The following is an 11,452-nucleotide window of genomic DNA, read 5'->3' as shown; positions in this document are numbered from 1 at the left end:
CATACCCTACCAACCCAGCCAGGGCTTGGGCGGGGGGGGGGGGCAGATGATCAAGTCCAAGGACTTGGTGCCAGAGCCACCTCATCAACACAGGGATCCCATAAGACCCAGGGTGCTCACGTCAGAGGGGTCTCTAAAGCTCAGGAGGGCTGGCCTAGGATCATACACGGGGTGGAGTCAGGCCCCAGTAGGCGTCCCTGGTGGGAATTAAGTACTTGTCCAAGGACCAGAGACCAGTCTCAAGAAGCCCAACATTAACTGCCCCTTACCCCAGCACCACCCTGCCACCCAGTGGGCCAGTAACCATGAGATGCTTGAACAGCAATGTCACCGGGCTCCCTGAATCTGCCCTCATCTGCATGTAGTGGGCACAGACCAGAGGTGTCAACCCTAACACAGGCCCTATGGGACCCTTCATGACAGGTCAAAGGCCTGTGGGGAAGTGAGACACACTCTTGGGGAATGTGGCTCCAGAATACCACGGATGCCGGCACTTCCACAGGCAGGGTCACCCTGGGGGCTTTTCATGGTGTGTGTTGGGGCCTGTTGGGGCCACAGCAACCTGCCCCTTGCTCACAGAAATCCTCAGGGACTTGGCTAGAGTGTCCTCTCCCCTGCTTCCCTGTCCCCACTCACTGAGGGCATTCTGGGAGGGCTATTTGGGCTCCACCCTGCACCTGGAACACACTCTCTTGGGAACATCTTGCTAGGGGCGAGGAAACTGGGAATCAGGGAGATTCTCAATCAGGGGCTGACCCCAGGTGTGCACAGGCGGAATGTAAAGAGGCATCTGTGCTTCACATCTAGCAGCCACCCAGGCTGGTCTGCTGCCCAACACTCAGATGGCCATAGGGTGGACACATCAAAGAGCTTGCAGTCCTAGATCACCTCCTCAGTGGCGCCAGGACTGCACACTCCTACTGATCAGATGAGAAAACAGGCACAGCAAGATAAGCGCTCAGGGCCAATCGGGAGCTGGGGTGCAGCAAGCCTGCCCCTAACAGCACAGCTATAGCAGAGGGTTCCTGTCCAACAGGTGCTACTCTGTAGGAAATACCACTAGGTGCCAGGCACATGCAGGGGCCCAGCAGATTCGCTTTGGCATGAGGCAACATTGGCAGTAAACCCCACTGTGGGTAAACACTGGTGCCTTCTGTGAGGTGAGAGGAGCCACGAAGAAGCAGAACGGACAGGAGCAGGAGGACCAGCGAGTCTGCACTCTCAGTAGCAGCCAGTGCTGGTGTGTGAAATGGAGATAGCAACGTCACTTTCTAGTAGGGTACTGTGAGCATGAGCCATGGGAGCAAAAATTCCACCAGCGTGGGGAGCCCAGGAGAAGCAGACTGCCCCTGGGGGTGGAGCTGTGTCCAGGCACGGCTCTGCAGACGCATGAGCTGCAGGGAGGGGACCCAGTGCCACGCAGAAGGTGCAAACGCGCAACCACGCCCACACACAACTGTTGGGCCCACGTCCACACATGTGCGCATGTTTACACCTACACATGCTGCCACATTTGGGTGTGGCGCTGTGAGCCCCCAGGCTCTGACTGGGACACCAGCCAGAGGCAACAGGCCAGCAGAGGAAGCACAGGCCTGGCCATGGTCCAGGGGGAGGGGGTCAAAGAGCAGGGCAAGACGAGTGTCCCGGAAACCCCCAGACCAGGTCCTCGAGGATAAAAATACATCCTGGGCTCAGAGGGGAGTCATTCAAGGACCCTGACTCACTCAGGCCCTGGAGGTGGTGACAGGCAGGGCTGTCAGGTCCACCTCCCTGCCCTCCAAGGAGCCAGATGTGCTCTCACCTGGCCTGGCTCTACTCCAGGAAGCTCCTCCTCATGGGAAGAACAGGGACCCCACTCCCACCCTCTGTGCCCTGGGCTCTGCCTACAGATTCTTGAAGGGTGCTGGGAAGGCCTTGTGAGCTCGTCAATAAGGCAGGTATGGGGAGAGACAGCCACCTCTCTGAGCTCATCTTCAAGTTTAACTCAGGTCCTATAGTCACAACCTCAAGTTCCAAGAGGCTGAGCAGATTCCTGTGGCAGAAGTGTTCCTCCTGATGGGGCAGCTGGGAACTGGGCTCACTGGCCATGCACTGGGCTAGGGGCTGGGCTGTGTGGCTATACCAGGGTAGCTCCACAGGTAGAGGGACGCTTTGAACAAGGATAGGCCAGCAGGATGCCCTGGGCCATCTGCCCCTGGGGACCAGTGCAGCCTGTCCTTGTCCGGGCAATGCAGGATGGTCATCAGGGTGCCTAGGTGCCAGGGCAGCTCCCTGAGCCAGCTAGTCTGGCAGGGATAGCACTGTGGCCAGTGTGACCTCTGCCCTTCTCTGAGGCCAAATTCCCAGAGGACAGGTGTTCATGCGGCACCAGGCCAATGGCATTTGGTGGTGGCCCTGCTGTTGCTGTCCACAGGGCCATTCAAAAGAAGAATGGGAAACGTCTGATCAGCATCTGGGCTCTGACCACATGGAATTTTCCGTCCGTGGCAGAGTGATGTAAGGGCTCAGTCAGGCGAAGCAGATGCTCAGCCAGCCCTGTCCTGAGCCACCCGCCACAGCTCAGGCTACAGAAACCATGCTGTGCTCTGCAGTGGGGACTCAGCCAGACTGCACTGGGCGACTGTAGGCTAGAACACCCCTCCTGTGGTCTCTGCTGTCCCCTCTGAAACTGGGGCCCCGCTCCTCAGTCCTGGACCGCCTCATTCTTCTCAAGGTCCTTTTGTCCAAAAGCCGTGGACTGTGGCCACTGAGGATGCTGTCCCTGCCCTGTATCCAGACATATCCCAAGTTCTCACCCACTTTGAGACACCCAATGGGCCAGAAAGTGCAAGGTCTGAAGCCTCAGCCATCTCAAATCAGACTGGGGCTGCTTCTGAAGCTGTCAGGTGTGTCAGGGGACCAAAGCCCTGGGCCCCAGCAAGTCCTCCCAGCCCCAGCCTGGGAGGGACTCCCAGGCAGAGGTAGACCAGAAAAGGTGGGTCAGGGCTGGGTGGAGGGCTCTCTGGCCTCCAGACCCAGCACATGCTGCCCTTGGGGCTGGAACCCTGTTCCCTTCAGGGAATCTCTACCGTCTCTAAACTCAGCACAAGCCTCTTCCCCCAGCATGTTCCAATATGTCAGAGACTGGAGTCCAAATCCCACCCTGTGGCCTGTCCTCCCCAACCCCTGGCTAGGCTGCCTGCAGAAGTGGTGACCCTGACAAGCTCTGTGCTGAGAGGGGAGGCCCTCAGCATGCCATCGAATCCTTACAAAAAGGCTGGGCAGGAGGAGGATCCACCACATGGACCAGTCACGGAGAGGAGGCAGGAGCAGGTGGCATGGCGCAGTCTGTGCCCTTCCACCTCCCTAGCAGCCTCCTGCTCAGGTCTGCTCTACTTCCAGCCCCTCCTGGACATGGCACCTGTTAGCCATGTGGCATGTGCACACTGTCACCCATATGCAAACCCAGGCCCAGCGCCAGCACAGGTCATTAAGACTGTAAGGCAAGGTACACCTTTGGCCGACTATACAGGCAGCTTAAGTGCGTGTCTTTGGGGCCCTGGGCCCAACCTGGGTGAAAGCACTAGGGCATGGCAGCCCAGAGGGAACATGTTGCACACTGAGTCACAACAGTCACACCTGCCTCCCCAGAGTGAGGAATGCTTCACCACGCAGCCCAGGGCAGATGAGAACATCGGCTTTGTGGATCACTCTGTAACAGGCCTTGAGATGAGTGCTGGGGCCAGGCACTGGGCTCCTGCTGGGTCACCGGTGGGGCCCTCAAGACCCCAACAGCACAGAGCTGGGGGCCAGGAAAAGGACGTGGGAGGGGGTTGCCTAAACTGCCATTGTGGGTTGACAGGTTACTGGTCAGGTAACCTGGGATGTGGAGAGCTCAAAGACAGTCCTGTGTACCGGAGTCCAGTGCCAGCTGAGACCAGGCCAGCGGCAGCTCCCGTAGAAAGAGTGGAAACAGACAGAAGGGTAAGAGGAAGGGAAGGGGACCCCAACCTTAATCAGGAAGTTTCTGGTGGCGGCCCTGGAACCCTGAGAGGAGGAGAAAGGGTTTGAGGTGTCTGAAAGGCTGCTTGAGGGGCTCTGGTCCTCCAGTGTCATCTAGGGCCTCACTTGTGTCCCAAGCCAGGTTGAGGAAAGGGAGGGGCTACCAAGCCTGATGATGCCCTGGATGGCTCAGGATGTGCAAGCTGCAGCCACAGTCCGTATCTGGGGTCCCTGTGAGACAGCACTCCCGCCTGTCCTGGGCCTGAGCTCTGGGGTCCCACACTCCAGACCACCCCGGGAGAGGGGGTGTGTTCTGTGCAAATCAGTTGCCTACAGCTGGACACAAAGCTGTCTTCACCCTCACAAGTGGGGAGCCAGGGTCCACACGCCTGCAGAGACCTCCAGGCTGTGTGGGCGCCAAACTGGCTGCGTGGCATAGCCCCCACCCCAGCATGCTCGGCTGAGGTTCCCAGTGACGCTGGCCAGAAATTAAAAACAGATTTTCCATCGGGCCAAGCTTGGGTTTCATGAATTCCATGACAGTGAGTTCTTGGCGGATCTTAGAGAAAGTGTAGCTGGTGGGGGTTGCACAGGAATGAGCTGGGGAGAAGTGGCCCAAATTTCTGTTCCAATTCACCCACCTTGAGGTCCAGGTAATCAGGGCTGCACCCCTACCCCTCATACCCTCCTAGAATCTCCAAACGGGAGATCCATGGTGTCCCTGCAGCCCGCACATTGATCCTGCCACCCTGAAGTTAGGTGTCAGCATGAAAGCAGAGACCCCAGGTCTCCTGCAGCCCACACCCACTACCCCCAGGGAGGCACAGACACCAGAGAGCAGGACATCTGTCCTGCTGCAGTGGACATAGACATTTCAGTCCCTACTCCAACAGATTCCCCCTGTGCAAACACCAGAAAATCCCCTTCTCTCACCAAGCTAATTTACAAGCAACTGCCCAGGCCACCCTAGGGTCTGAGACCACAGGCCTGACCCAGCCAGGAGCTACCAGACAGGCCTGGTCACCCACTGGAGCCAGCATGGAACCAAATCTCAGAGCGAGGCCCCTATTAAGAAGAGGCGGTGGAAGAAAGAAGGTTTGAGCTGAATGCACCCTGAGGCCTGGAGGGCCACTCCACGATGACCAGGAACCCAGCCCAGGTGGGCAGGAGGGTGAGGGAATGCACCATGCCTGCTCTGAGAGGTGGAAGGAAGTAGCTGGGCAGCATGTGCTGTTCTCAGGGCCCATCTGTCCCTTCCTCAGAGACCCATCCTCTGGGAGGAGAGAGATGCCAACTGAAGGTGACCTGTGTTTACAGGACTGTGGATGGCCGCGTGTCTGTGCACAAGCCCATCCGAAGACATGAGGAGCCCAGGGCTTTGGGCAGTGGGGCCCTAAGTAGCCCTCTTCCAGCAGCTCCCCACCCAGCCTCCCTGCAAACCCTGGACCATTTCCTGAGGGCAACCCCAGCACCCCATGCCTTTCCCTGGCTCTGGACAAGAACAACAGCATCCTGTGGTTAGCTGGCACCAAGTGCAGCCCATCCTGCCACTGGTGGGCTGAAGGCCTGGCCTTGACCAAGGCCCACAGCAGCCCTCAAAGTTCCATCTGTGGCACGAAGGGCACCCAATGCCTCAGCATGTAGCCACTGTGCCATGGACCCCTTGGGAGTAGGAGGGTGCCAGTCTGAAAGCAGAATTAGAAGCTTCCACTATCACGACTCCAACAGGCCCCTCCTTGGACCTTAGCTCAGGTACATCCTCTGTAAAGTGGCCTCCCTGCAGCTTCTGGAAGCATGAGTAGTGGCTCTCTGTGCTGGGTGGCATAGTGCCCAGGGTGCTCACTAAAGCCTCCCCAGGCTGGGCCACAGAGGCTGGGTTCTGGGTCTGTGTCCTCACCCCTCCCCAGGACTGCAGCCCTGAGCAACCCATGCACCCTGGTCTAGCAAGCTGGGGCGGCCCCCTGCAGACTGCGGGAGGCAGGTCTGCACGGCCAGGCCCTCCAGTGGTCTTGCCACAGTCACTGCCTGCCCATTGTCACATGTCCCCATCCTTCTGTGGCTGTATGATGCACTTCCCATATCTGGAACCCCAGTTCCCTGGCTGCAGAATCAGTTCCTCTTTGGGGGCTGGGCCTCATGGGGCTGCCTGTGGGAAGCGTATGGTCCAGACTCCTGAATTTCTTGAGTCAGCACCTACTGCGAGGGGACACCTGGGAAGCCTCCACCCCCAGGCTCAGGAACTGCACTAAAGTTGTGTCCAGAGGGAGGAAAGGAGTGGGTAGGAGTCTCAGCCCAGGGACTTCAGGATCTGGCCATGCCAGGGGTTGGGGGGAGTGTCCCATTCCCAGGGTCACCGTGTAGTTCCCCTCTAAAGTGCTATGGATAAAAACAGCATATACCCAGGCTGGGGGCTGTAGCTCGGTGGTTCAGCACTTGCCTTGCATGTGTGAGGCACTGGGTTTGATCCTCAGCACCACATAAAAAATTTTATAAATAAAAATAAAGATATTGTGTCCATCTACAACTAAAAAAAAAAAAATGTTAAAAAAAACCAAACCAAACCGAAACAGCATAAAACCCCCTGGGCGAAGTGGCCATGACCTAGTGTCAAAACCACAGAGCACTCCACTCCCCCAGAGCCCGACCAAGCGAACGCAGCCAGTGGCCAGAAGAGCTAAGGTGCCTTCGGCAGCGAGTGCAGCACTGCGCAGGGCAGGCCCCTGGAGGTGTTGGGATGGAGATTCCTGCAAGAAGAGCCTGGAAACAGACAGCTGGGGTGGCCCCTAGGCTGGCTGTAGCCAGGGAGCCAAGGGAGCCAGTGACCTGACCCCAGGATCTGCCATCTGGGACTTCGCAAGAATCCAAAACTGTACCCTAAGGAAATGCTTAAAGATCCACAGACTCCTGGGCACGGGGCTGGTCACTGCACCTTCTGAGTCTTAAAAACCAAGTGCCAGGGGCTGGGGTTGTGGCTCAGTGGTAGAGGGCTCACCTAGCATGCATGAGGCACTGGGTTCGATCCTCAGCACCACATAAATGTAACATAAAGATATTGTGTCCACCTAAAACTAAAAAATAAATATTAAAAAAAAAAACCCAACAAGTGCCAATGAAAAGCTGGACATTAGGGGTGAGTGTGGCAACACAGTGCCCTTCAGATGCCAGGTGAGAAGCCAAGCCAAGAGGGGCCCCGGTACCTGACCCCAGTGGGAGCGGGCCCGGTGGTGGCCCAGGGTTCATAGCCTACCCCTTCCCTGGCCCCAGGTAGGCGATGACCCAGCCAGGGGCTTCCCTGCCTCCCAAGTGGAGCCCATCAGCTCCTGCCCTCTCAGGCTTGCTCTAGAAGCTTCCACCAGCTCCCTGAGCACTCTGTGCTTGGCACACTTCTGCCACTTGTAACCTCAGAATCCTGGGTAGCACTGTGGAATGCTGGGCAAGCATCTGGACCCAAGGCCACAGACGTGTGGAAAGCACACATGGTCCCAAAAGCAGATGACAAGAAGGTACACAGCATGATTCTGGTTTCAAGCAGCATACTCCCCACAATACAGTGCAAGACAGACCCCAGTGTGAGGGGCTTCTTTGTCTTCCTGCAGCTCCTCCCGCCCCCGTGGCCCATGGACGTGTCCTGCCTTTGTAAGCTGGCAGACAGGCGACAGTGATAACGCTGCCTTTTCCACCAGAGCTCATTTCCTGAGTCCTGGGGAGGATGACAACAAGGCCAGCCCTACCCAGAGGATGTGGCCTCTGCCACTGGCCTGCAGCTGATCTTGTAAGCCCAGGGACTGTGGTTTTACCAGTTCTGAGGACCACTCAACCCAGAGCATAAATCCCTCTATGTGGCCACAGTGTGGGCTACACACTTCTGCACAGAGCACCCCACACCCATGGGGCAGTGCAATCCCCTGCAGAATGCTAGGAATTTCCTGTGGACCAGCTGGTCTCCCTCTCCTGGGCCTCAGGACCTTTGCACACACTGTTTCCAATGCCTGTGACCCTCTTCACAAGTTCAGTCTTATCACTGGGGTCTCAATGGAAACACATGAGAGTTTAGAGCTTTAATAGCAAATGGCCCCACATGTTAGGCAAACCTGAAGAAAGTGCCACCATCTACCTGAAAGCCAGTATATTGCAGAATGCAGTGTGAACTTGATCCTTGCCTAAGGACCCAGGGTCATGCTGGGTCATCAGGACTGGTAGGAAATGAGGAAACAGACCCCCACCCCAGAGAGGTGGGTGGGTCACCCAAGGTCAGCGAGCAGGAAAGACAGAACGAGGATACAGGCCCCACCAAAGGTGCCCATACAGCGGCCCAAGAGAAGGTTGTTACCCAAGCCTGGGGACCATAGGCAGCCAGGACAGGTCCCCACATACAAAAGTAGCATTTTCCCTTAGAGGACAGGATGGCCTCAAGTCTCCTCAGTCACCAGGCCTCTAGAGCAGTGCTGCCTGCTTTGCTGTGGGATCACAAGGAAGGGCCTGACCCGCTAAGCCTCCAGCTCTTCCCTGTGAGTGAGAAGCCCCCCTCCATTGAGGCCTGCAGCCACAGCAGAGGCAGGGAGAGCTGGGGCACCCTGGGGACAAGCTGGCCAGAGAGGAGTGCAGCCAGCAGCCTGGTTTAGGAAGAACATGTCACTAGCCCCCAAGAACCCAAACAGGTGACTCCCCACACTCCATCCACTCTGCAACCAAGAGGTGGACATAGGGACCACTCTCCCAAAAAGGGGCCTTGGGAATGCTGTGGCCTGAGATACTCAGTCCAAAGAAACCTTAACACTGCAGGGTGCAGACACTGGAGAAGACTGCGGGTCCCCAGTGTAGGGCTGTATAGGGGTGACAGCCCTGGTTCCAGCAGGCCCCTGTGGCAACCTTGGAACAGCCTCATCAATCCCAATTCCACAGATTGAACCCCTGAAGGGCCCGGGACTGACTGGCCCCTAGAAAGGCAGAGGCAAGAGTTCTAAGGAAGGCCTGGCTCCCCAGCTTGCTCACTGGCTAATGCTGAGCCAGCCCACTCTGAGCCTCCGCTTGCTGATCTGTATAATGGAGACAACTGTGCCCATGTCTAGGCTGTGTGAAAGGGGGCTAGTGACAGGCAGCCCCAGGGTGGATCTCACCAGAGATCCTGACAGTGGGTCACAGGGGCAGGGAACAGCAAAGGACCAAGACTGGTCTCCCATGGCAGGGCCCAACTCCTGGCCCCACCTTGCTCCAGGATGGTCAGAGAGACAGAGCTCTTCTCAGCAGGGCACAGAGGCTGAGGAGGGGGCCCAGGACAGCATGTGTGAGGGTCACCCCAGGAGTCGGGCAGCCAGTCCCACAGCAAGCAATGCCTTAGCATCACCCACCCATTCTGGAAGGAAGCTCCAGCTCCGCTCCCACCTTGGCACTCACAAGTAAGGCACGCCAGTCCCACTTCAGGATGAATTTAGGTGTGCCCACCTAAAGGCACAGCACACGGAGGGCAGGGCAGGACACACATCCACAGCCCCTTGCCAGAGGCAGAGGTGGCGGGGGAAGGAGACAGGCTGGTTTCCACACCGTGAATTATTCAGTGGCTAATTCTGCTCCTTAGAGAGAAGTGAGTCAGCGCCCTCCCACCATGGAGTAGGGCAGGAAAGGGGGCAGAAACCAGCGCCCTGCCGGTAGCCAGGCTGACTGCGGGGCCCAGCCAGCACCCCCAGGCTTCTATGGGCTGCAGGCACCTGACCTGAGAGCTAGAATAGAGGCACCCTAGAGGGCTGGCAGCAAGTTCAACTGTGGCTGGCAGCATAAGCAGGTGGCAGCCCACGGGCCACAGGAAACAGCCATCTAGGTGCCAGGGGCCCCTGACCTTCAGAACTGAGAAGTGGGCCAACCCTCAGGGCAGATAACTTTCCAGGTAAAGCACATCCACCTGCTTCAACAGCCCTCCAGGGAGAAGTGTGACAGAGCTATCACACCGGACAGTCCTAGGAGCACAAGAAGCACAGGTTGCCCCACACTGAATGGCCCCAGGCCCAGGCTTTACACAAATCCTCCTGGGGCTCCACATGTCCTTCCTCCTGCTGTCCCTGGGTGTGCCTAGGCCAATCTCTTGCCCCCTTTCTAATCTGCTTAGAAGCACCATCAGCTGGGGGACCTGGGGTCAGGTAAGCACTGAGTGGGAGCAGAAGCTCCCATACTGCCTTACCCTCTACTTCCGGTTTTCCTCCTTTGGACAAGGGAGGCTGCAGAGGACAGAGCTGAATAGCAAGCGCTACACGGCCCCAAAATACCGGATCCCCACACAACCATGGGGCTCTATTGTGACCCACTGGAGAAACCCTGAGGTGCTCAGGGTGACCAGGCACCTTAGCCAAGGAGCTTCTGGAATCCGGATCCCCAAACAGGAAGGAAAAGCTCACAGCCCAGTCCCCTGCACCCAAGTGACAATGGCTCAGCCAAGGGGGTGGTGCTGGGACTTGGAATGAGGCCAAGCCTCCAGATCCACTGGGAGAGGGCTGAGATGGGCCCCTACTGCTCCCTCAGCTCTGCCTGGGCTCAGTTCCTTCCAGCCTTCCAGAATGAGGCCCATTCGCCTCCCTTCAGCCAGGCCTCCTTCCCCCAAGGGCTGCTGGCAGCCTAGTCTCCAACAGCCACACACGCACTGTGTGTACATCCCACAGCCTGACCGCGGAGCAGGGGGTCATTACCAGCCACAGAGGGCTGGCATCTGCCCAGGCTACTTACCCACCAAAAGCCTGGCAGCGGGATTCCCCAGCTGAGGCTGAGGGGGTGAGGAATCCCCTCCTGCACCAGGGTGCTCAGGTTCTCAGAGCCCTGGATCCCTGGGTAAGGGGGTCTGCTGGGAACCTGGGGTACTGGCCTGTCTTTAAGGAGGGGTTGGGGGCAAGAACCCAGAGCAAGCAGAGAGGCTCCACGGAGGGGAGGAAGGCAGTTTCACTAACCCAGAACAGGGGCCTTGTTGACACAAGAGGAAGCCAGAATTTGGAGGGGGCTGAGGACCCTCGATAGGGGCAGGAGAGTATTTAGACCCTTGAAGAGGCCCATGGCCCACAGAAAACCCTCCAGAAGGAAGGGGTTGTGACACTGGATGGGGGTGGGGAGTCTTCCTACACTGGGGAGGAACCCAGGACCCAGAGACCTTCCACTGGAAGGGACCGACCCTGACCCCGAATGGGTGCTGGAGGGTATGTGAACCCCTGAGAAGGGGGACCAGGACGCAGAGGAGAACCTCCATTGGAAGGGGCCCTTATCCTGAATGGGGGCTGAAAGACATCTGTACCCCTAGGAGGGGGCCCGGGACACGACCCAGGACACAGAAGAGACCCTCTAGGGGAAGGACCTGAGTGGTGACCCCAGATGGGCTGGAAGGTATCTGGAACCCCGAGGAGGGGCCCAAGGCCAGAGGAGACCCTCCAGATGGAGGGGACATGACCCCGGATGGAGCGGAGAAGGCGCGACCCGGGCCCTGACCCCGCAGCCGGGG

The 11,452-nt window shown here is 58.0% G+C and overlaps 1 protein-coding gene across 1 annotated transcript in view; it reads right to left on the bottom strand.

Annotated features, from left to right (window-relative positions):
* Positions 1–645, bottom strand: part of Ttyh3 (tweety family member 3) — a 19,682-nt gene extending 19,037 nt beyond the window's left edge. The window contains exon 1 of the mRNA XM_015507596.2: positions 637–645. Coding sequence (XP_015363082.1) covers positions 637–645 — 9 coding nt within the window. The remainder of the gene's footprint in view (positions 1–636) is intronic.
* Positions 646–11,452: the final 10,807 nt, after the last annotated feature.

Source organism: Marmota marmota, unplaced genomic scaffold (assembly GCF_001458135.2).
Source record: "Marmota marmota marmota unplaced genomic scaffold, marMar, whole genome shotgun sequence".
In the NCBI taxonomy this organism is placed as follows: domain Eukaryota; kingdom Metazoa; phylum Chordata; class Mammalia; order Rodentia; family Sciuridae; genus Marmota; species Marmota marmota.
The sequence above is the reverse complement of the archived record's forward strand: the minus strand, read 5'-3'. Positions and strand labels throughout refer to the sequence as shown.